The sequence below is a fragment of the Prinia subflava genome, chromosome 3, assembly GCF_021018805.1.
Source record: "Prinia subflava isolate CZ2003 ecotype Zambia chromosome 3, Cam_Psub_1.2, whole genome shotgun sequence".
Taxonomy (NCBI): domain Eukaryota; kingdom Metazoa; phylum Chordata; class Aves; order Passeriformes; family Cisticolidae; genus Prinia; species Prinia subflava.
The window spans coordinates 93295091-93321550 of NC_086249.1; the positions used below are offsets into that span (position 1 = coordinate 93295091).

At 38.4% G+C, this 26460-nt stretch overlaps 1 protein-coding gene across 5 annotated transcripts in view; it reads left to right on the plus strand.

Annotated features, from left to right (window-relative positions):
• Positions 1-26460, plus strand: part of CNKSR2 (connector enhancer of kinase suppressor of Ras 2) — a 206980-nt gene that overhangs the window by 143717 nt on the left and 36803 nt on the right. For all 5 annotated transcript variants that reach the window (XM_063392931.1, XM_063392932.1, XM_063392933.1 and 2 more), the window contains 7 exons: positions 3926-3974; positions 4854-5026; positions 7123-7196; positions 9649-9720; positions 15476-15543; positions 20122-20222; positions 21435-21972. In XM_063392931.1, coding sequence (XP_063249001.1) covers positions 3926-3974; positions 4854-5026; positions 7123-7196; positions 9649-9720; positions 15476-15543; positions 20122-20222; positions 21435-21972 — 1075 coding nt within the window. The remainder of the gene's footprint in view (positions 1-3925; positions 3975-4853; positions 5027-7122; positions 7197-9648; positions 9721-15475; positions 15544-20121; positions 20223-21434; positions 21973-26460) is intronic.

A 26460-nucleotide genomic window follows, 5' to 3' on the forward strand; every position in this document is an offset into this window, starting at 1 on the left:
ACAACTCTGAGAATGAGACAAAAGCATGATACTCTCATTTCTTGAAAATGTTGCGTTATACATAGAAAGATGCTGATCTGTGATTGTGTGCATGCAGATAGCATTGATTGTACCACCTATACAGGATTATTTTCTGCTAAAGAGCAAGTACAATTACAGGCTAGTAGTGATCTCCTTGGCAGTTATGAGACTCCACCTGCAACTTTTTACAATGTGGCTGCATTGCTGTGCTTTAATCCTGAAATGCTTGCCCTTGGGCAGGTTGCTCCTTACAGGTGTGTAGTCTGCTGGCCTTTTGGAACTGTGTCAGTCATTTTGAAGACTGTTAAAGTAAATACAAACCCCACAGCAAGTCTGGTAATGAACAGTTGCAGGAAGAGAGGAACTGTTATGGCTCTTAGCTGCACAATGAAATCTGCATTGGCTCATGGAATTTGCAGCTAAGACCTCAGAAGGATAGGACTAGAGGCATGGTAGAACCTTTGTAACAAAAACCAGGCAAACAAAAAAAAAGAGCAAAAATACCCACCAAAAAACCCCACAAAAACCAAAACATCAAACCAGAAACACATAAAAAACCCTTTAGTAAATGGTGTTTTATTTCTCTTAAAATAAGTCCTTTGAGGCTGCTAATAGAAAAGGCAGACATATATATGTTAAATGTTTCTTTGATATTCTCCTTAGAGATTTGTCAAAGGGCTTAGTCTAGGTGTATTATTAAACAGAACAAGCTCAAAGATCACATATTACAGGAGAAAATCATTGTGTCTAAAAAACTCACTGAGTCTTAGTGTATTCAAAGGGGTTTTGATATATGTTAAACATCAAGTGACACCTTGCTTTTGGGTAATAGAAAGTTTTTCTAGTTGTATTTTGGATGACTGGAAAGCATATAATTCAGAATATGATTAAACAGTTTCCAATTTTCTTCAGGAATGCCAATTTCCTCTTAAGGTACTCATCCAATCTTTTCAGTGTCCGTCTTGTTTCCATTTTTCTCATTATTTTGAGTTACTAACAATTTTCTTTAATATGGAATGCCGCTTTCTATTTCATTTCATGCTTGCTCTCAGAATTAGTGGAAGAGATGGATTCTTAGAAACTGGGACAAGATGTGTGTGAAGGCAGTTACTCAAACCTCAAGGTGTATCAGAATCAAAATGCAGTGAACATACATTGGGTCTGACTTGTGGGTGAATGATTAAACAGGATCTTTCAGCAAGTTTGCATTAGTACAACTAAATTTCTTCCTCTGGTGTAAATCCATGTTTTTAGAGTTCATGGAATTTAAAAGTAGTAGTTATATTATTTCCATATTTGCCGCATCACAGAATTAAGCTATAAAGGGGGAATCATTATGGTGGCCAGCATTAGGACAGGTTGCTTAAAGAAGCTGTGGACTCTACCTCTTTGGAGATAGTTTATCTAGGCTAGAGATGAGCCAGAGGAGCAGGATCCAGTGTTGGCTTCAAAGCAAGCCTTGCTCTGATCAGGAAGAAGGACACGACCCCCTGACACCACTGAGGAAATGGCACTAAGCATTATCCTACAACTGGGAAGGGGCTTTAGATTGCATTCAGTGAGTTCCTAAAAAAGCAACAAAAGAAGCATTTTTAGGTTTTATCCTCATTTCTTTGTTTTTGTTGTTGTTTTCTAGTTACATATTTTATATTGCATATACATTTTCTGAGTTATGAAAAAAGATGCTGCTGTTTTTTGCAAAGGGTCAACTAACTTGAAGCCTGAAGTCTATGTAAAATATTCTAAAGTGTTAGTTAAAATCACTGCAGTTGAAATAGTTCCCAGGAACTTCACTCAGTTTTAGGATTTGCCCTTAATTATTATTTAATTCACTGAGCTAATTTAGACTAACTGAATTCAATAAAACCTTTCTATTTCACAATATAACATAATGTATGGAAAAATGGTTAGACATGGAAATTACATGCTTTCTTCCTGTTAAAACCTGATACCCCTTCATTACCCTTTCTTCCCAAAAACTGACTCAGAAGTTAAGAGGTGTGAACTGAGGTTTGCAGGTTCAATTTACAGACAAAACATCTGAAGAGAAGGCTTTTCATATTGTTCTCATCTGCTCCCAGAATCACTTGTGAGAAAATGGAGCAGAAATTTTCCTTTTCTGTTTTGACACTGTGAAAATAATAGTGCAGAAAAGGCAAACAGCAGAATGAAATTGTCTGAGTTGTGAACTGAGAAGCACTAAAGCTTTGGATTTGTACATGTGTGTATTTTTTCATCCACCTTGAATTCAGATTTTCAGAGGGAGTTATTTACACACTTGTGCTCCGTCACTCTGTTACTCCTGGGTCATTAAGATCTCTTCTAGTCCTTTGCAGGTTGAAATACTTTGTGTGATGTAAATGGGATGGTGTTGCTGTCTTTGTTTGTTGAGAGCTGGTACTGATTTAATGGGTAGCAGTAGCAGAAGAAAAAGGACAAGAGCCAGGGAATGAAAACGAGTGGGATCCTTTTTTACTTCCTAGTGGAGGCCTGCTTTGACCCACTGAGGTAACAATATAGTGGAGTAGTTTTTGTCAGATATGGTCTCTGAGGGCTCAGCACATCTAGCAAGTCAATTAAATTTTTTAATTACACTTAACTATTGTCTTGCTGGTAATTTTCCCCATGGGCATGTTAGTTTTTGCTTCATGAAAATCTCTCAGCTGTGAGGCATGAGATCCCTTTGAAGCTGACTGTGCTACACGTGAGCTCACGGGGGTGGGAAGCAGGGAGGAGAAAATTAGAATAGAGTCCTTAAGGTTGGAAAAGAACTCCCAAGATCGAGTCCAACATTTGACCAAATAATATCATGTCAATTAAGACATAGCTCTGAGTGCCACACGCAAAACCAAAGCTACTCTTTGAATTGAACCTAGTCTTGTAAACTAGGGTGAGGGATTGACTAGGAGCAGGATTTGGGATAGCAGAGCTGTCAGTGCTTTTGCTTCGATTTATTATTACCAAGTGGCAAAAAAGTATTGATTTCTGTATTGAATCCTGGCAAGCTGAAATAGGAAATTTTAATACTCAGACATTCTAATGTAGCCTTTTCTTAGTTCTAACACTGATACATTTGTCTTTCATCCTAGAAAACTAAAATTTGAAACAAGTGAAATCACATCTTTAAATTTTGGCTGATTATTTACAGATTTTTTTGTTGTTGTTGTTCACTGTGGATTGTGCTTATCTGAGTCAAAGTTTTTAAACAGAAATGGTTATAAAATGTGTTCATATTTATTGTTATTATTAATAAGCTAAGATCTTAAATAAAGGAGCAATTTTCATCCTGTCTCATTGTCAAGGGAATGAGTTAGTTTGTGGGAGTGGATCAGCTGGAGGGAAATACTTCCACTTAAAACCTGATGAAAAAAAAGTTCTCGTTTAGACTTTTTATTTGGGAGACTTTTTCCCAGTTGGGATTTAGCAGAATTTTACTGGTGTCTTTCAGAATACTACTCCTGGTTCTGAGAAAATTGTCTGATGGTCTAATGACTATTGTGTGACTACTTCCACACCTGCATTAGGCAATGTGTTATTTTGTATATTTACATATAGATGCCAAGAATACTTTATTTAGTCTATATATTAGGAATACATGGACTGTGTAGCTTTATTTTCATGGTAAACAAAGAGAGACATTCCTTCTGTAAGAGGAGAGTGACCATTTTGGACAGAAACTACAGTTGGTTTGGCAATCTAATTGGTGATCTGTTTTGAGATGTTTCACAGTGTGCTTTGGCTTTACAACCTTATGAACAAGTGAACTGAAATTACCTTTTTTCTTAGGCCTAGACATCTCTTGGCTGTGTTACCTGATATGACTTCACATAACATTTTCTTTATTACAAGTATGTGGTTGAATGTAAACACTGTACTCACTTCTTCCATTTTGATTTTCTTGTAGACATTTCAGCAGTCTTCTCTACAGCAGAAAAGTAAAAAGAAGAACAAAGGTAAAAAATGAATTTGTTTTCATATATGGGTAGGAAGGGAATTGCCAAAATTAATTTTGTGGTATTGCAGTATGTGAGGAACTGTAACTTGTTAGCTCCAGTAAAATGTTCAGTTCGGTTGATCATGTTGAGAATGTATTAGTCCATTACTGATGTCTCAAAGTTTCCTAATGCTCCTCTACCTTCATGTATCTGCTTTTATCTTTTTTTTTTTGAATACTTAGACTCTAGCCTCTTTGGGGCCAGGGTTGGTTTTTCCAGCTGTGTTCAGGTAATGTCTCACTGCAGCACTTGCTCATTACCTACGCTCTCAGGTAATTTATATTACAGTAAATTTTCCTCCTTTGATTTTGAAGTACAAAGGCCTTAGGAACTGTTTAGTTTCAAAAAGAGCTGCAAAGAGAGGTTTGTGAACACCTGTGAAGTACTTAAATAGTTATATTTGGTAACCAAGAGGGAAGTACATGAATTTATATGTCGTGCGCTTTATTCTACTGTGAAATATCAATCCGTTGAAAATTAAAAATAAGCATTTTTCCTATTTTTAAATATCTTGCCTTTCTTTTCTCTGCAGAGTCTTCTGTCTTCTCTTTCTGTGTTGCTTTTTTTTCTGTATTATTATTTTCTATCTTATCCGTAGAAAATGAGCTCTGAGATGCTGAATGTGATTTTGTTTGATTTGCTTTGGCTTTTCTCTTATGGTGGTGTGCATAAACCTTGTAGTCAAAATAGAATGCTTGTAATAATTTTTCATGTCAATTTGAAGTCGAAAATTTTAATTAATTTTCTTAAACATATCTATAGTGCTTTCTGACTAGGTATCTTGTTGATTTAGTGGACAAATCGAATGCTTTCACATCACCTCATTGTCATTTTCAGCTCCTCTTGCTGGTAAAAGCAAAAGACGGATCTCGTGTAAAGATCTTGGCCGAGGGGACTGTGAAGGCTGGCTTTGGAAAAAGAAAGATGCCAAGAGTTATTTCTCCCAAAAATGGAAAAAGTACTGGTTTGTCCTGAAGGACACATCTCTATATTGGTATATCAATGAAGAGGTAAACATCTGTACTCATTGTCTCAATAAATGCTTTGTGTAGTGCTGTAGTCAAGATTTAGTGGGGAAAAAATGCTTTCAGTGCTTATATATGTTACTAACTTTATTCACCCAAATAATCATACTGAAATTAATATTAAATGCCTGACAAAATTACCATGAAGGTTTTGAGATATTTGCTCCTTCAGTTCACCTTTTACTACATGGAGAAATAACAGAGTTTTCTGTGTCCTCATGACACAAGTTTAGAATAAATTTATCCTCGAACTCTTGAAAACGAAAAGGTAATTTCTTAATCCTGTCATTCAAGGATTAGTTGTTAGTCATAGGAGAGTAAACTTTAATGTTGTGCTGCCTGGTGTTCCTTGTTTATCTCTGCTAGGCAGTAAAGGAAGATAGTTTTGTTTTCTCAGTTCTGTTTGCCTGTTGTTTCTTTGTAGGTTTTGATGTGATTTCAGTGCTCATGTATGCTGAACTTGAAAGCACAGGAGCATCCCAGCTGAGTTGTGTACAGCTTTGATTAGGCAACATTTTCTGCATTGGTACACATTTATTATATCAGCTTAGCTGCAAAGGTTTTTGCCAGTGTTAGGATACCTTGATTTTTAGTCCTATTAGACTCATCAGTAAATATGCTGAGATAAAACAATTGTTAACATCTGCATGCACTCTGTCCTGGACTTACTGTTTTAATCCTAGCAAGCATTTGTACACAGCCTTTTCAAAGTAATCCCCGATTTCTCCCTGAGTAAACAGAAAGCAACCACTTCCATGGCCAGAGTTCTTGAAGCCTGTTTCCTTAGACTCATTCCATGTGTGCCTTAATCCCAAACTCCCTGCTCTCCATTTTCTCTCCCTTGGCTATACCAGGTTTTCATCAGGGCAGGAATTGATGCCTACAAGTGCAGTGAGTGGTCAGCAGCCAGGTCCAAGGAGCAGCTGGGAGCTGAGTTGTGCCATCCTTGTCTGGGGTGTGGAGGGCAGTGCTCTCAGCACCTTCATCTCCCGCCCTGCCCCAAGTGCCCCGGGGAGTTTCTGAGTTTCAGCTATTTTTTAGACCTCAGCACAGTGTCAGTCATCACCAGTAGACTCAAAGGCTGGTAGGGGGTGCCTCAGTGGCAGGTGGACAGGCCATCACTGCTCTTGCCAAAACTCTGTTTCTCTAGGCAACCATTCAAAAAAGAAATAGCAAGATTATTCTAAACAGTGTCTTTTTGATTTTATAATACCTGCTAAAGCAGAACCTGTTAAAACCCTGTACATTCCACATAATGACTCCAGCTCCAGTTTTACATGCTGATTTGTGCCTTCTACTTATTTTTAAGAAGGCATATAATCATATGGACTGCATATGTGGTGTAAACAGCCATTTAAACTCTTAGGAAAAGATGTATATTTGTGAAATTCCTTCACATACGTTTGTGTGTTTTCCAGCTTCATTTCTATGATCCTGTATTAATTTTGCATGCAAAGTTATGAGCAGTTAAATAACAGATTCTGTGTTATTGATGTAATAGTAGCTTAATATAAATAATGCTTTCAAACTGTGAAAAGTCAAGGGATATTGTGTAACTGATAAAATAAACTGTGTAAATCTTCAGAGGAGAAAGGAGAAAGGTCAGATATATTCTTCCGAGTGTTGTAGAGATATGAAAGTAGCTGAAGAGATATCATGCCTCTTAGCTGTGATATGTAAAAATGATAATCAACACCCACTGAAATTGCTTTTTTTCTCTTTTTCTTCCACTAGGCTGCATTTCTCCTTACTAATTAGTCCATTTTCCCCAGAAATTAACTAATTACAAGAACTAATTGACTGAATACATTTGGTCATTTTGTATATTTTCATATGTTGGTTCAGCTGTGAAATAGTTTCAGAAAACTGGGTATTTAAAATTATGTTTTTAACCAAGGGATCTCTCTTGCTACTTCTGCAAAAATCCCAGTGACTTCTGTGGGAGGTTTGCCAGAGCAGAGCAGACATTAATAGTCCTTTTGTAAGAACCAGGCAGGTGAAAATATTTGCAAGTTTTCAGCATGGTGGGTTTTTTTTTCCTGGCACTTTAGTTACAGTAATATCTGGAACTATCTTTGCAGGATGAAAAAGCAGAAGGATTCATCAGCCTACCTGAATTTAAAATTGACAGAGCCAGTGAATGCCGCAAGAAATAGTAAGCATGCTTAAAAACAATGCAGTGATACAATAAACAAAGTGCAAACAAAGGACAAGGTTTTCCCTTAAAACAGGGAGATAATGGACTTTGTTACAGTTGTCATGAGGTTTATCTCAGAATAAGCTCATACGAAAAAAAGCAAATTTATTTTGGTGTAGCGTGTGCCATTACCCAAAGAAGGTTATTTTTTCACTTCATCATGAACCACAGTGCTTGACTAGACCAAAATGAATTATGAGCAAGAAGACTCCTTGGCTGCTTCTGTCCCTTTATTTTCCTAGTTTTCCTTTCTTTTTTTCCTTCCTGTTTGGGGTTGCTATTTTTTTTATTTGTTTGTTGGGGGTTGGAGAGTGATTGTGTGTTTTATACTCAGTAAAGAGCTTTAAGCACAATACAAAGACCGTCCAAATAAGAAAGTCCCCAAGTTCATGGCCAGGCATCAATATTTAATGTAACTCCAAATTAGTTAACATCATCTCGAAGTTTGCTGAGACATTATTTCAGTCCTGAGGCAAAGTAAAATAAAAGAGGATGACAGTGATTGGTTGGATTTTTGTTACATGTTACATCTTACCTAAAGATATCAAAGAACATTTTTTCTCACTATTTATGCTGCTATCCAGATTTGTGCCATTGCAGAAATCCATTTATTATTTATATAAATTCAAGTCTATGTAGCAATGAGAGAGCAGCATGCTCCCACAGAGATATTTTTAGAGTAATTATTGCTCAAATTTTTTTTGCCTTGCCTCTAATGATTTGTACAGTTTTTTAAACAAGACAGGAATTGCTGAAATTCGTGCAAATCATCATTTTCGAATGTAAAATGGTGTGACTTGTACTACCTACAGTTCTACAGAAAGCACCAAACTTGTATCACTTGATCTATATCTTTCTTTAGGATGAGCTCTATACTTCAAGGTGGTCTCAAAGGGAAGAAGATAAAAACTGCATTTAAAAAAAAAAGATACATTAGCTTGAGCCTGTGTCCTTTGGCCACAGGGCTAAAGTGCTTCATTGTTTCCTTTTTGTTGGGGCAGCAGCATAAAGTCAACTCATTTTTCAGAGTTGCACCCTGCTTAAATTATTTTGGTTTGGTTTTACTTGATTTAATGTCTACTGAAGAGCAGCACATAAAACGTGGTTATTAAGATTCTTTGTGTGGGTGGCAGATAAAGGGAAAAACTCTCTAAGAATCCAGATGACAGATGCTGTAAGAGTTTTAAGAAGTCCAGTTTTAGGTCTCAATAACTTGATGATGTCTTTCTAAACTGAGCAGATGTTGCTGTACATCTGCTTTGACTTGCATAACGCTGTTATGCTGTCATGGAATCCGTTCAGTCTCGATGTTATGTTACCTTCTCTAGCAGTAACTTTCCTGTTCTCAATTTCATTGGCCTGATTCCTAAACCATAGAAGTGTGTACGTCTGTGTGCACACAGGCACATATACTGAAAATTGCAAGCATGATGAGCTTGAAGAATGTCATTAACATTTTTCTGAGACACAATTAATTAGAGAATGAGAATTATTAAATTACATTATATATATATATATATATATGCGTGTGTGCATGTATCTATAAAATCCATTATGTCTCAGAAATATAGTGATGGTGCTTATCATGTATTATGTTTGCAGTTTTCCTTATTTTCTTTGAGACTGTTACATTTTTTGTTCTTAAGAGACTCCTCCAGATTATTCTCAAAATGATTCTTCTCTACTGTAAATTATTCATTATTTCAAATGCATTTGCTGGGTCTTCAGGTGCTTCACCGTAAATCTTTATCCAACATAGTTAAAAGATTCTTTCTAGTAATTTAGTTCATATTATATATGAAATGCAGTAATTCTCTCAGCCCAGTCATGTTGATTACTTTGGTGGAAAGGAAAGATGAGAAGTAATTGCCCATTGCTTAAGATGACCTTATGAACACACTGTTGATTTATGACAACTTTTCAGAAGTCAACCAGCACATCACATTTGCCTGCTTGAAATGTAGTCATTAGAGCTAAAGGTAATGCCAGTCATTGGGACATGAGAAATCACAAGGATTGGGAATTTTATGTTTGTATTGAGTTAATTGCTTAGTTAGTTTTCTGTTCAGGAAAAACTGACAGCTATCTGGATATCAGCAAAATTACCCAATACATAAAATTGTATCCTTACCTGCTGAACTTTATCCATGTACAGTACACTGCAGGTGATGGTTGAACAATTGTTTATGCACAAATGAATCAAGGATTATTTAGAAGGGTAGTTGAAGAGCACTTTACTTGGTGAAACCTGGCACAATCCCAAAATTTGTATGTTCATATACTGTTTGAGGGCATGCAACAACTCAGAAATGTGAACTCATCTCATTCCTTGGTGAGCATGTGATCTTCCATTTCAGAAAAATTAAAGAGTTGTGCCATTACATTTTTTAATTATGTTTTTCCTCTACAGTGCATTCAAAGCCTGCCATCCTAAGATCAAAAGTTTTTATTTTGCTGCTGAACATCTAGATGATATGAACAGGTAAGGAAATCTAGCAAAGTTCAAGGACCCATTCCTTAAATGTGACACTGCTTGAAGCTACTAATAACACAGGTATAATGAATTACTTGTTACTCTAAAAAGATAAGTTTAGTTGCTGAGAGAATAGGTGCAGAATAACGTTGCTTCTGACTGGCTTTGTATGTTAATTATTCAATTCATGCAAAAATCACCTCTTTTTTGATACGAAGTTTGAAATCTTTAGAAACATGATTCCATGTTTCTAAAAAGAAATAAATACAGCTTGTGAAACATCCAAACACAATTCAGAATTCCAGGTTTCTGGAATTGGTTGTGTGGCACCTGCAAAGGTGAGATATCTCCAACTCTTCTTCCTTACATACTCCCTAACACGTGATGCTTCCTTTAGGAGTCCTTCTGTTTCTTGCCCTGGAGGGAATAAGAAGCTGGAGAAAGATTTAAAGCAGTCACTGTTTTTTTATGCCAGTCTTGAAAAAGGAGTGGGGTTTACAAGTAATGAATTTTACAGATTCTCTCTACTTCTATAAATTTTGAAGTGAAATTTTGGTTGTATTGGATTTGATAGGGAAAATTTCAGCACTTCAAAAAAGAACAAGGACTTAAGTCTTAGTTCTTTGAGTATTGAATTTTACTGTATCTATTGGCCACTTGTGCAATTTTTCAGAAAAATGATTGAGACTTCAGCACAAAATAAATACAATTCCTCTTAATTAATTTGAGGGTAAACTAGAACATGAATCCCATGTTTACTCAAATATTAATGGCTTTATTTCATTTATTTTCACTGTATAAACTGAAATTAATTTATTTCAAAATAATATGCCATTTTCATGACAGAGGACACAAACAAAAATCTATTATTGCAACCTGAGAAGTGTTCTGTCTTAGTCTGCTGATATCCTTGCTGATCAAAGTTGTTTTTAAAGCAGAGAGAAAAGGAGCTAAAACTGAATCAGTGAAACTTAGTAAGTCCTGTAGTCATGGTTTAATCTCTCCTGTGTGTACCTAGATTCAACTGCCTGGCACAGCACCCTCAGGATACTGCCAGTTCATTACTGATAATATTTGGGTGGAAAGGCATGCTGATACTCTACTGTGCCTGCTTTCCTTTAGAAATAGCTGTCTGCTACCATTTTTTCAGAAGTTTGTGCATATCTGAGGTTCACTTCAAAAGTCTCTTCTCAGTTAGAAAACTTAAAACCTTTTTATTTGTTCGTGAAATTTTCTTTGATAATTCTGTCAAGCCAGTCACTCAAAATGCAGTTTGCTGCAAAGCAAGCAGAATAATGGCATGGTCTATACACAACATATCCTGAATAACAGCAGCAGCTAAATCATTTCTGTCAGCAGGTCCTGACTCAGTATGACAAGGCACCTTCTTTTTAAGGATAGAAATCTATATAATTGTTCAGTAGTTAGAAAGCAGCAGCAAATATGTAGCAATATTTTAAAAATATATTGCACAGTGTAAAACCCAGGCATAAAAAGATTTTTATCTTACCACCACAAATAGTCCTGTTATCATATTTTGAAAATAGTGCTTATTAATTCCTTTAGAATGAGCTTGACAAAGTTTTGATCTGAGTTATACACATGTAAATTCAAACTCTGTCAAGGTCTATGGAATTACTTGAAATTCTTACATTTGAGTTGCCATCAGAGTCTCACCAAAGAATTTTATTTTTTCTCTTTGTTCCGTGTTTTTTAAAAATTAGTTCACTTTAACAAATATTCAATTAACTCAATAGATTGGAAAAAAGTGACTGCAAAATAGTCTTTCAAAGGCATGGATAATAAAATACTTCCTGTCTAAAAGTATTTTGAAGCCTAGAGGAAGTAAAACACAGAGTGAAATTATGAAGTTAAATTATTACTCTTTTGATTATTTTATGTTCTTTTTTTTTGTCAAGGTTCTGACATAGATTCTAGTTATGTATCAGGCAGTCATTTCAGTTTTTTTCTTGAAGCAGAAGAAACAACAGTAGAAAACTGCTAATACGTAGACTGAATGAAAATTCAAAATGGTTCAATTCCTTTATCCCTTGTTAAAATGATTAAGTTCTTTATATTAAAAAAAAAAGTTTGCCAGCTATGAAGTTTTTGTTTGTGGTTTCTACTCGCATAAAATGGGTATTTTAATCTCAGGTAACTGTCACTGTTCAAATTTCCTTACTGCTTTTATGACTGTGCCACACCATCGTGCTGGTAAGGAGCCTAGAGAGCTGTAATGAGTGAGCTTTGTTGCTGTGGCATCTGGAGTCCTTTTAGTTTATATGGTCATACCAAAAAAATGTTCTTTTTACCTGTGAGCATGCTTTTTCCATGTGAGAAGAAGGACAGGCTATCTCTTAGAGATGCAAAGTACTATTTTCTGGTGTTAGTTTATGGTCATGGAAACTTGTTTCTTGGAAATTCATTGTTATTCTCTTCACTCTGGTTAAACTGCATTCAGGTACTCACAGATACTCTAAAGTATCCATTTTCCCATACAGCAAGTCCATCCTGTAGCCTTGAGTTTTATGATTAAGACGAATTTGACACCCTGCTTTGACTGAAAGTATTGCATCTACCTAAATGTGAGATAAGATAGAGAAATGTTTCCTACCAGTCTGTGAGAGTGAGAGTACTGTCATCCTTCCTTACAGAAATTCCAGGTCTGCAGAAAGTCAGAGGGTTTTAATCCTATTCTATGTGTCATAAAACTGTTTTGATTAAATACTGACAAGAAATGAATGTACTGTTCTTAAAAAGGAAAAAAAAAAAGGAAACCTGAATGACTACTGCAGTTACCAGTGACACTGTATTTATTGTCATACCTAGAAAAAAGACCTTATAATTCTCACAAGGAAGTGGAAGCTGCATTTGCTGTAAAGAAGCAGTATTTTCCTGGCCTCTTGCCCTCCAAAGGTTACAGTGTCTACCAGGACACACACACTGAAGAGAAGAAAGATATAAATCTTCCCATGTCCTAGGGCTTTTGTATCCATTAATATGCATATTAAGAAACATTTGTGTAGCTGTATGATTGGAACTTTTGTCCCCAGTGCTTTGTAATCCAGACATGTATTACTCCTCTTCCATTCTGCAGGAGTAGGTTTCTGTAGGTTTCCCTTTTGATACAAGTCCAGGGTGTGGGATTTCTCATACAATTCTAACTTCAATGAATCAGAACTGTGGCAATGCTTTATTAAAATAATATTATTTCTCTAATCATATCTGAAGAAGTCTTAGCAGCCACATATCAGAAAATATGCAGAAGAAGTCAATACCATTCCTTTAGCTTCCAGACTGGCAAACCACTCAAAAGCTGTGGTTGTTCACAGTTCACAGCACATCAGTACCTTCTGGTTCACCCCACAGGCACTGCAGGTCACAGTCCAAACCCCAACACAGATCATGACCTGCAGAAATTCATTAGAGGTGAAGTCAGTCTGCTCTCTCTCTCAAGAGTGAGAGAATGGTACACATTTCCTGGGCTCTCATTAGATTGTACTTTTCAGGAAATAATGCTTTTCTGGAAACAGTCCTCTGGCATTTCTGTAAGCAGCATCAACTGACTGTCAGTTAAGTGTTCTTTAATTTAATTGGTTACCTCACTAATAAGCACTCTTACCAGGAAATGCTGCCTCATGTTTAGGACAGAATGAAGGACAAGAAGACATTTATAGCTGTCTTGTGTAATGCTTTGTGGCCCTACCCAATGGGGTCCATAGGTGGCTGTTCCCTGTGGGCAGTGCAGGTGAGGATGGTAAACCAGGAGTTGAACTAGGAGTGTGAAATCCTGAATAGATGAGAGGCAAGCAAAGCACCATCCCCACTGTCTGCCATACCATTTGACAGCACAGATGCTTGTCATCTTGTGCTGCTTTACCTTTTGCACACAGACAAGTCTGTGGCCTTTGGTGGACCCTCTGCAGGACAGGGCTGGAGTGCTTTGGGTGAGGTCCCTGCCTCTGTGCCTCTGACTTGAGCTGGTAGAGCTGGCTCAGATGGCAGCTGAGCTTTATTCCCCAAAAAAGGTCTTCACAATAAGAATGTGAGTCTAAAAGATAGCTTTGTAGTGGGTCATTTTTTGACTTTGAAGAAGTAAAATCATTGTCTGAGATGAGATTTGTTGGATTTGTGTTCTTATGTGCTGATTATTTTTACAACTGTATGGCACTTCCTGACAATTACAACTCAAATTTTAAGTGTCCTCTTCAGCTTCCCTATACTTTTGGCAGAAATTTTGATTGTGTGGTAATGTGAAATATTCTTCAATCACTTACGGAGTAAATCCCTAGCTTTCTTCCCAATGTACAATGATTTATGGACCATTAACATGGTTTACAGATCAAAAATGTGGTCACTGTTTGTGAAAGGACAGTGACAGTCAGTGGAAAGTGTCCCTGCCCATGCCAGGGGGATTTGTAACTAGGAGATTGTTAAGATCGTTCCAGCCTAAAGCATTTATAGTTCTCTGACTCCATGATGACAGGAGTCAACTTCTAGGAAAGCAGCTGTGTTTTATGATTTGATGCTTACCCTGCACTGCAGTGTCTTGAAGCCACTGCAGGAGCCATTACAAAGGTGTGTCCTCTGCCGAGACAGACATCCAGGTTCTGTGCTTGCAGTATGCAAACAAAACCCATCAGGCACAGGTTTCTGAAGCGGGGGTTTCCCATTCCTGAAGAAAACACAAACCTGACTGGAGTTGTCTTTCTGTATACCCTAGCAGTTAAATTGCAAGCCAGTAGGTTGGCAAACCAGGCCTGTCAAATCCTGGCTATGGGATGACTGGAGCAAGTAATTCCAGGTTTACCATGGAATGGACAACACGGGAGATTGCCGTGGTGCTTTAAAGCCTCGTTGATGGAGGACCTGATTCAGTGTAAGCATTTGGCTGATGAATACACTGAGAGCCCCATGGGGGAAGAGCACAGGTTGAACCTGCCCTGCTACAGAGAGTTCAGTGTATGCTTGGCAATGACAGCCCTACTAGAGGAGAGCAGCAATAGCTCGTTTGCTTTTTGGTTTGGGGTTTTGGGGTTTTTTTTTGTGTTTGAGTGATGGAGGGGGTTGTATGGTTTTGTTTGGGTGTTTTGGGTTTTTTTTTAATTTGGGCAATTTATGGAATCACTTTTTCAAGGCTAAATTGAGATTAAAGCCTTAGATGTGAGTTGCATTGAAGCAACTGTTTTTCTCCCTGCACTTCTCTGACACAAACACAAAAGTGAATTCTGATATGCTTCCTTCTCTTTGTACACGGCACTGTAGGTAAGCTCTAAAACATAATGGTATAATTACACCACAATGTCTGTTTGGGAGTGAACCTGTTCTTCTTACTGCTGTTTTCTGCTCTGTTCCTCTGCTAAGTTGCCAATTCAGGCCTTAAAATATTGCTTAAATCTCTGAAAAGTGGTATTTATTCTTAAGAAATCAGAACAGCAGGAGTATTTGTGTGATGGCATATCTGTGAGCAGCAGACTTAACAGCTCTTTGATTATCTCTAAATCCTTTTTTTACAGATGTTTGACATCATACATGGTTTTCCATTTGAAATAAAATCCTTGCTGTGAAAACAGTTTGTTCAACAGCAAAATCATAGATCTTTGGAGACTCCTTGAATAAGAGTATCAAAGAGAACAGCTGTCTGATATGAAATATAACATAGTCCTTAATCTCCTTCAGATGCTTCTAGCTTTGTTTTTGCTAGAAAAGCACTCAGAAATTAAGAGGCTGGATCGGTATCACTGCTTTTTTAATATTATTTCAGATGGCTCAACAGAATTAACATGCTTGCTGCTGGCTATGCAGAAAGAGAGAGGATCAAACAAGAGCAAGGTAATGTGTTGTTATTTTGGTTTCTTCTGTCAGCTCTTATCACAAGTTCATCTGTTCTCTTTTCCCTGCTGTGTATCAGGCCTCATTCTCGTCATCTGAAAGCAAATCACATATGGGTATTGCTGTTATTGCTTTAGAGGATTCCTTCTCTGTCAGGAGTTTTGATTAACTCCTTCGGAGTCTGATCTGCAGACACTGGATTATTATGTCTTAGAAGGCTGCAAAAGATAGCTAAAAAAGCAGATATACTACCAGGAAGCTCCACTGTGTGGTACCAAGGAATGTGTCCCTTATCAGAAGAAAGCTAAGAATCCGGAGGCTAAAAAAAGATTTCAAACATTGCATTTGGTATTTGAATTCACAGAGGGGGCAGGAGTGCATGAAATTGGTCCTGGGAACAAAACCATTTTTCTAAAGCCTGTTGAGATAATTAGATTTACCCTAAGGACTTTAATTTTAAGGGCACTTAAATTTTGTGATTTCTGCTGGTTTTACTATATTGCAGAGTGTGCTACAGCCCTGTTGGCATTTCACTTGGAGTTGTAGGGTTACAGCATTTTACATGTTTATTTTTTATGCCTAATATTTTGTGCGTTAAAAAAGCAGCTTATGTAAAATAATGTGTTGCTTTGCTTTGAACTGTTGCTGTAGAAACTGTGTTTGCAGACAGAAAAAAGAAAGGGTCAGTCCAATTGTGTTGAGGTTGTTTCTTAGAATTGCCAGTGATATGGATGCACAGAAAGGTTCCTATCCAAGTATCTGCTGTGGCAAGCAGATCGCTTTTGAATTCATGCTCTTTTTAACATATGTACCCAGCAGCAGGCACCAGAAAATTGCAGTGGTCGTGATGATCCAGAGCTTATCCAGATGCCTGTCTGCCTGCTTCCCACTCAGTCAGAACCCCAGTTTTTAATTCTGTAGCTCTGAATCCTTCATCAGAAAGATTTTGGGATTTGGCCCAGAAAACTCGTGTCATTTTTGATGCCAGGCCCTCTGCATTCACACAGCCCAGGGTAGCAGCACCATGCTCAGTATTCTTCAGTCGTTTCTCCTGGAAATCAGTTTGGGAATCCATATTTCCTAAGCAACACTACCATAACCTGTTTGAAAGAACCTGTGTACCATCTGTTGTCACTGCTTGAAGAGGCTGTGAACAAACTCTGAATCTCAGAGTCTTCGAGGAAATCCTCTGTTTTGGCATTCAAAGTCAAAATTATGATTTTTATTGACACTAGGTTGGCACTAGAATTACAATGCCATGTGGGACACTAAGTGAAAAGGTGTATGTTATGCTAATGCTGCCCAAGTGCACAATTACACATGATACACCTTTCAAAATCCAGATGGACGTGGAGAAATATTTTAGTTACTATGAAATCACTGAGTAATAAAATAGCAGATGATCCAGCTAGACATGAGATGATGTGCCTTCGGGCCTCATGTAGCTTATTATTAAAATGTCTCCCCACTGAAGATAATCAGTGAAACCTCACTGACTGTGGAAATGATATCCCAGGCACTGACAGAGTTCTTTATCACCACTCTAACACTGTTCATTCCTGTTGATCTGTTGTAGGCAGGTTGGTGGAACTGTGCCCTCCTTGGTTGCTTGGTTGTGTTCAGTGTGGGAGGCAGTGTCGCGTTCTCCCCTCGCTGCCGTGCTCTGTTTCAATGCCTCTGGTGATTTTCCTTGGCTCCCAGCACAAGGACTGTTCCACAGCTCAGTTGTGTCCCTAATTAGCAGAGGCATGAAGTTAGCAAAGTAAAACCTCTCTATCACTTCAAGCTTTTTTCCAGTTACAGAAACTGTGAAGCTGGAATTTTCTGTATTCGGTGACTGTACCAATTGTCATCTACATATTTGATTTGACAAAAGGTCTTTTATTTCTGTGCGGTTCAGCCCTTTGCAGCAAGGCTTTATAATACCTCTGAAACAATTCAACAGGAGTTGTCAAATCTGTCTCAATTAAGAGTTGAATGGTTCTGAATCTAAAGCGCATAAATATATTTCAAGAGCTTCAGAGATGCACGAATCACTGAATTGTGGGTGTACTGCTGAATAAAATGTTACATTCTGTTCAGAACAGTTTTATAAAAATACCTTCAACTTTTCATATGAAATACAATGCATGTTAGCAATACATCAAGAGAACTTCCTTGGATGGAGAAGTTATATACTTTCCAGTCATATAAATCAGAGGGAAAAAATGCCTAGTTTATACAAATAGAGTATAATTATTTGGGAAATGGCAGGTCAGTGTTGGTTTATATATAATATATTCAGTCTGTTAGTCACTGAGAAAACTTCCAAGATATGCCTGATGCATGAAGCTTGTCCATCACTGAATTGGGCAAATCTACAGAGAGAAATACAGGAACTGTTTCATAGCATCATACATGTTTTAGATGGACTTCAATGAGTCATTTGCCAAAAGCAGAGCATTTATAAAAATTGGTAGGAAGCCGTTTTCATACATTTCATCTGAAAATTGACCCCTGTTACTGCCGAAATATTCAAGACAAGCCATAGGCTGCCAGCAGAATTCCCTGTCTGAGATAAGGTGTGCAAAAGCTTCATGTCACAGTGTTTTCTTGTGTGTGGATTTGACAGCAAGAACACCTTCACAGATTTAGCCAAAATTGGAACCTGCACTGAGACTGCTAAATTCTGCTTTCAGAATAAACAAGTTGAGCTCCAAGTCTGCAGAAATGTCACTGAACAGTGCAATTCTGACAGGTCTCTCACCATACATTTCACCATTAGGCTTTGCTGCATTAGGAACAAACATGCTACATGGCAATATTTTCAAGTGTTTTAAGTTGCTGGAAACAAGTTTTCTTAAAACTAGGATTTATTTACAAAAAGAGTTTTCAGTGGTTCCGTGAATTAATTGGAAATTAATTATTTGCAGATGTCTAGAGCCATAACTGTTAGGATTTTTTTTTTAGTTTGTAGTCATAAGACCTTTATTTATGCAACTTATTTATTATACTGTTTAAAGATAATGTCTCAGCTATAAGCTTGCTGGAAGCAAATCAAAAAGCTGGAGTAAAAAGAATTACTGTTGAGTGGAAAAATTAAATACATAAATAAGGCTGTCCCCACCAATACTAAAATCTAAAAAAATACAGAACTATTGAGACTCCTGTTTCAAGATGGTGTCATTTAAAGGTAAGTTTGTATTTTAAGTCTTGAATAAGATTATATATGGTAGATCATTGATCATACAGTCATCATAACAAAAAAGTCATTAAAGACAAAATTACATGTTGTGCCAGCTCGAATTTTTAGTTTAGATAATTTGTGAAGCAGCAATCAATCTTTTTTACCTTCTTCATCAAAGAGAGAGTAGTAAATGAAGCACTTTGTTGAACACTTGAGTGAAAATTGCCTGTGATTGATCTATGAGTAGTCTGAGCTATAGTGTCCTGTCGTAAAATAATTTACCCAAATACTGGAAGGTAATACAGTCAGAAACAAAGTGACAGCAGAAATGTTTGTGTTGGTCTTGCAATGTACAAAAATGTTAAAAGTTGTCTATCTTGAACTGAGTCAGCAGTTAAGTAGGGAATATTTTTTGTAGGGGATATTAAGGTTCAGTGTCCTTTTAGTTAGATGCTTCAAAGAATATTTGTAAGAGAATAAATATAAATTCACATGTAGTATATTCTTCTATGTTTTCCCCTTTGAAATAAGCTTGGCCAAGACTTGATTTCCTGAAAAAATGAAATGTTGTAACCCATTAAGCTTAGCCCACAACATCTGTGTCCTTTATACTTTCTCATCCTTCTTTTTGAACTCTGTTCTTAAATGTCATTGTCATATTTTTCCTTACTATATCACCTTTATGTTCTTGCATGCATAACAGGGCAGCAGCTGTTTATGAAGCAGATACATGATATAAAGTTTTCCTGTCTTGCCTTGAATACAGCTGGTCATTATTAGAAATTGAATTGAAAAATATGTCTAATTGGTAGAATATAATGGAGAAAATGGGTAGAAAAGTAGCACTGATTATTCATATGTGCAATAACCCCTACCTGTTTCATTTTCCGGTTGGTTAAATATACTTGTTGATGCTATTTGCAGTCAACAAGACTTTATCAAAGCTATATTTTTAATCATTTCTGTTCAAAAAATATTCCAGTATTTTTCAGCCAATACATGTCCAATCATAATTATTTTTGTGGCTGTATAAATATTTGAAAGTTGGATACTTCTGTGAAGAGTATTCTATATGTCTGTTGCATTTCTAAGGTGTGCACAAGAGTTAAATTTGTGGCTCATTTTCAGGTTGTTGTCCAGTAGCTCTGTAATGGGACATTAGGTTTAGGATACCCTATAATGTTTAGAATTTTCCCTCTTTAGATTAAGACAATTCCAAGTGGCAGCAGCTAACAATGGTATTACAATAGATAATATAACAATGGTATAACAATGTTATCAGCATTCTGGTATTTCACTGCCAATAATACCAAAGGAGGAGTTTCCAGTTGCTTTTGTGAAAGCAAGTCTCTGATACACCAATGCATCAAACTGTGTTGGCATTTTTGACCCGATCCTTACGTGACTTGCAGATTACTGGAGCGAGAGTGACAAGGAGGAAGCTGACACTCCATCGACACCGAAGCAGGACAGCCCCCCGCCCCCGTACGACACGTACCCACGGCCACCTTCGGTGAGTCACCTGCAGCTGTCCCTAGGAATGTGTGCCCAGAGTGCCACCTCTGCCTCTCTCCTGCCCCAGGGCACACACGTGGGCCCAGGATAGGGCTACCCGTGTGTTTTTAAGGCAGTGCTTGACTTAAGGCATTTGTTAAGGAGCACGCTTTGCAGACTTCAATGGCCATCATTGCTGTTTCCACTGGTTTGGCGAGAACAAGGATTTATGATCCCACTTGCTGTATAAAATAGATTTAGTTACAGAATTCTTTCTTTTTGTTCTTCATTCATGATGGACAGCTACTCATCCATGCAATCCCTCACCACCCCCTTACCAACTTCCTCAGGAAATGTTATTGCCTCAGGAACAGCACAGACTCTTCTTTAAGGCTCCAGCAGTTGTGCTGTGAAGCTTTACAGCAACAAATTACACTTGAATTTCCAGAGAAATGCAAACATAAAATTTTTCTGTCTTGTATTGCAAACAGCAATACCAGGTGTTCTGTTATTGTAAAAAAGTAGATTTCTCTTTATAGAGAAATATAAATTAGAAAAAAGGGGGATTTTGTTGGGTTTTTTTTTCCTTTTTTCTTGAAGCAGTTGTTGATATAAAACTATATTATAGACCTCTAACTTACTCTCCACTGGAAATTTTAACTTTCGTGTCTGCATACTCAGTGTTAACTAATGCGTCTTACTTGGATATGGTTTTTGGAATGAACAGTTGGGAACTATAAGGGAAAGAGAGCATTCATGATGTTTGATTTGAAGGCAGTACTTCATATGACAAAATTATAGATCTTTGAACGACAGTACTGAAGCACTGCAAGCATGATTCCAAAGAAAAGCAAGATAGAACAACAGCAGACTTTTGGATAGCATTTTTAAGGTTTTGAATGAGTCAGGTACATCTCTTCTGTGTCTACCATAGTGCCATATTTTGCACTATTCTATGAAGTTTTCTGCAAATTTTCTTGGCTTATTTGATGGATTAAATGACATAGTAAAGATACTTACTATGAATAACTATCAGTATTTGACCTACAGGTGTGACATATACAAACATGGGTATGCATTAAAATTAGCATCAGGACAGGTTGTTAGGTAAGTCTGCAAGTTACTAATGAACGGGGTGCCATCAGTGATAATGCAGAGTGAGAGGTTGTCATTATTAGCGCTAGGTCTCGGTGCACATTGATCTGAAGGTTGCTCATTGTTGGCATTGCAGATGAGCTGCACCAGCCCCTACGTGGAGCCCAAGCACAGCCGCCTGTCGTCCACGGAGACGTCGCAGTCGCAGTCGTCGCACGAGGAGTTCCGCCCCGAGGTGGCGGGGAGCGCCACCGAGTCCCCGGTGCGCAAGACGGCGAGCCAGCGGCGCTCCTGGCAGGACCTCATCGAGACGCCGCTCACCAGCTCGGGACTGCACTACCTGCAGACGCTGCCGCTGGAGGACTCCGTGTTCTCCGAGGTGGCCGTGGTGTCCCCCGAGCACCGGCGGCAGTCCACCTTGCCCACGCAGAAGTGCCACCTGCAGGACCACTACGGGCCCTTCCCGCTGGTGGAGGGCGAGCGGATGCAAGCGCTGAACGGGAACGGGGGAAAGCCCCGCAGCTTCACCCTGCCCCGGGACAGCGGCTTCAACCACTGCTGCCAGAGCCTCTCAGTCGGGGCTGCCGACCACCACGAGGAGGCACAGCAGAAGGAGGTGGAGGAGGAGGAGGAAGAGGAGGGCAAAGCAGCAGAGGAAAACCAGGAAGATAAAAGTAAGTATGGGATATTATTTCTGTGGCTTTTCAAGTGTCCTGTTTGTGTAATGTAGAGGTTGTTTTTCCTTTCTCCTATCAAAAATCCCCAACAGTCGTTTGACATCCCCCGTGTTTTGCCAGGTCCCCCTTGTTGCACACCTCTTCTTTGGTCTGCCTTGTGTATGAGGCCTGATAACCAGAGTGCTGCATGACCTCTCACGATCACCAGACATTTCCCTGTAGGCTGGTCACCAATCACCTTCTACTAGTAATTCTTAGTTTAAATGGATTTTGCTTCCATGCTTTCTTCACATTTACATGTGTGCAGTATCCTCCTCCACTGGCACACATGTGTTTCAGGGACAAACTTACTGAGATTTACAGTCAACCCCATCTGAGCTAAAACCTCTTGGTAAATCCTGGAGTACAGAGTCAGGCTGTAATTGTGGAGTATCCAGGCAGGCAGGTCACAAGACATCCCAAAATCTGTAAGAAATAGAAAAAGAGAAGGTATTTTCCTCAGTTCCTCATTGTGATTTTTAAAGAAAGAAATTCAGAAAGCATTTCAAACAAACAAACAAACAAACAAAAATATAGAGAACTACTGTGACCAGCAAGGATTAAAAAAAAATAATAATGCTGAGTCACTGTCAGTTACATGGCACATAAACTCCACAGAGATTAGTGCTACTTATTAAACATAATCCAAATAACCAGGGATTAGAGAAGGTCCCTGCCCCTCCTGAACATGTGAACACATTTTTGTGTCTGTTTCATGCTCTGTCCTTCGCTGTCATTTGTGGAGCTTCTCAGCATGTGCTGCCAGCAAAGTTGAGTCCACACCAGGTTGCAGGGTCAGTCAGTGAAACCTGCACTCATGATTTGTGGGGTTACACTGCAGTTAAGTTACCTGAAGTGGCAAAAAAGGCAGGATAGGATAGCCCTAGAAGCTCTCCAAGGGTCTCTGCCATTTGTTCCTTCAAATTCAACTTTTTCACTGCAGTAAAGAAGTACAAAAATGGTTAAGAGAGAGGAAAGGGTAATGAAAGCTTTGTGTGATTAACTACCTAGCTAAGTTGATTTATTAAAGTTAGCACTTTTGTTGAGCATTAAAAATCATGTAGATATTATTTAGTGTACTTGAGAGAGACCAAAAGTTTTCCATTGCCTTTATGGTTTAGGCATTACCTTCTAAACATCTCCAATTCTTTGCTTTCTTCTGCTGCTTTGAGAAAACAGTGGTTTCTTCTGCAGATATTAAATTTGATGGCATTAAAAGTTTAAAAAGGCACTATTTCAGTTGTGTTCATGCATGACACTTTGCAAAAGAAATGATACATTTGTTAGGGTACTATTAGATTCTTACTGGCTGTGAAATGAAACTGTCTAATTAACAGGGTTAAATTTCATCAACCATGCAGAACATTTTGTTCTATTTTTAACCTGCAGTTTTGGTTTTCAAATGGGTTTTTACTGATAGCAATATAAAAATATTTTTTTAAAAAGTGCTTATTGAATGGAAAGGGTCAAGGAGACTTTCCAGTGGCTTTGCTGTGCTGTTTGAGCACTACTTACAGATACTGTTGCAAGGTCTAAGGTTTTAGGTATTTTAAATCTCAATTTCAATGCTTTTTGTGTACCTGGTTGTGGCATTTTATAGCATGCTAATTACTAGTCAAAGGCTAGTGCTTGATTTAAGGGACTTGGGATTTTCTCCATCCTTCTATACTAATTTCCAGAAAAGGAGAACAAAGGTGTAATTTTTGAAGTGGTCTCCCTGTATACACATACTTACTTATACTTTTTATTTGTGTGAGGAGGTTTCCTTGGTTGAGGCTTTAAAAGGAGCTTATTTTTGAGACATTAATGACAGCTAGACAAGTCAAGTGCTCATGATGAGTTGTTGACCTTGAAATTATAAAACCAGAAGTAAAATACTGTCTTGTCTGTTGAAAAGTTAAGTGTTGAATTGCTTGTTGCTTATGACTGCAATGTTCTGTTTGCGATGCTGACTTTTTCCAATGCCCTTACCAATAAAAGGCAGGAGGGTTTCCTGCAAGTGGTGTTCTTTAGTGCAAAATCCAGTTTCTGAGCTGAGAGATTTGCTTGCATCTGCTGAGTCACTAACAGGATGGGTGACCTTGTGTGTGCTACCTCACTGCCTCCTTCACTTCCATTGCTCTGGGAAAATGAAACATTGCAACTGGCTGGAGAAAGGAAACCCTCTCTCTTTCAGAAATGTTTTAACCTCATGTTGAATGTTCCCTCATGTGGTATCAGAATCTTTTAAATATATTTATTTGCCTTACACGTTTGTGATCCTGACATAGTTCTGGGCTCTTGGATGATTATGTGTGTTCTTGTGTGTACATGTGTGTGTTTTAAAGCTTAATCATTCCTACTGTTTTTTGTGTGGGACAAGAATGCAGCTCCTTTGCTGTTGTCAGATGTCATTGCCAAACATTTGTTTGTTGTCTTTCTGTTTTCACATTCTCACTTTTAGAATCACGTGAATTTAAATTGAATAGTAAGATGCAGTCCTGTTTCTTCCAGCTTCTCTTGCAGAATTGTTTTCAAATAACTGCACCACAAACTAGGAGCTCCACTTTTTTTTTCAGATGCTGTCCCCAGCTGCTATAATTTAGTATAATTCTGTTGACTTTGTACTAAAGCTATGCTGATTTGCTACAGTTAAACATCTCTCAGTCAGTCACCACTTTATGTCTTAAGTAGATATTGCAAGACTTTACTGACCCTACAAATAGTTCTGTGTATCAGCTTTGCTACAATGCCTAGATATATATGGTAAATTGAAAATATGAGTTGTCCTTCCTGTGTTTATCTGTCAGAACCTAACTTTGCTGCGTGTTCAGTTGCTTCTTTTTGTCCTGTTACATCACATTAACATTGCATGGCTAATCCTTAATGGATTGTTTTATTTCCCAAGTGACTTTTGTGTAAATCATTTAGATGTTCCATATTGACCCCATCTTGTAATGGTCTCTTGCTTTGTAATCAAAGAGGATTCTCTTGTGGGATATTTGAGCTTTTCTATGTGTTTGCTCCTGACTGTGCAAATGGCAATCCATGTTCAGACCTGTGGCACCAAACATGCCCTTGCTGTGCTGTTCAGAGGCAGCCTGCACGTGGAGAGCAGGATGGAGGCTGTGGCACAGTGTGTGCATTTCTGCGATTCAGTTGTGAAGGCAAAGTTGGGCCTTTTCAGGTTTGTTTTCTGCTAGTGGGAGGTAATAGGAGGAGACAGCAGTGTATCATGACACCATCACCCCCTTCCCTCTGGCCCCACCTCTGTCTGCCCTCCGTGTTTTGACAGATTTTGCCACTTAATGCAAAGAGCACTTTCAGAGAGACTGCTTCCAGGTTTTTTCCCAGGAAAGCTTGTTTCATTTTTTGCTTTATTTTTTGAGCTTATCTTTGGTGGTTGTTTTCAAAGACTTCTCTGGTTTGTGCATTACTAGGGTTTCAGCATCTGAAAGGAGTACATACTAGCTCCCTGCAGGGTGTAGCTGACTGTTGATCCCGTCAACTTAGCTGCAGAAAAACCTGCACCTTTTTTGCATACTCCCTGAAGAAGTCTTTGGAGAACAGCAGTGTCTGTGGGAGTCTCAGGTGCTGTCATCTGCCCGGAGACTGCTGGGGCAGGAGCTCTGCTGCTCCTCCATGTACTGCAGGACTGGCTGGGGCTCTTTCCAGGGAACTCACCTGGGACCTGCAGCAGTGTGGAAGGGGGCTTTCCGCTGTACTGGCTCCATAAAATTAATCCAGGGAACATGGACAGAAAAGAATTGATGTCTGTGTTTGAGTTTGAAAGGGTATTTGCAACAGGAAGAAATTACTTAGCAGTATTGTCTTTGCAGTGTTAAAAACCCATTTTTTTCTGTGTTGTTTCTTGCTTCTTTGTTCTGCAAGTTTTCAGTCCTTTTCCTGCACTCTTAAGTACTACAGCTCTTCCTGATATGTGTTTAAGGACTTTTCATTTGCTATCCCATCATGATAATTTTAGAGTACCTTCTATATAGCATGGACAACTGCAACAAAGTCTTAGATAAATTTTAATAAATCAGTGGCTGCCCTTCTGGGGCAATTAATGGCTGGGAGCCGCTTGTTTGCTGCATTGGTTTCACCCTCTAGAGTGTTTACAAGATATTACAGTCTTCCTCATGTGACTTCTGTCACCTTTAAAGGATTTCACAGTGCTTCTGAAGGCTGGGAAGGCTCACAGGTATTCCATGGCATTTTGCTCCATCACCACAAGCTCTCGTTCAGGTTTGCAATATCTCCTGGCATCCCTTGCTTAGTCCCACGCAATCTTGTGAATGCTGCCTCAGAGGAACACAATAGCCTCGTGCTGCAGTCTCTGAAACTTGCCTTTTGACCCTAAACTACTGAAAACACTCATCAGAGGCCTTTGACAGGTGCAGTGCTGGTATTTTGCAGCTCTGAGAGACGGCCCTGTGAAGGGTTTCAGGAGAGCTCACCTGTATG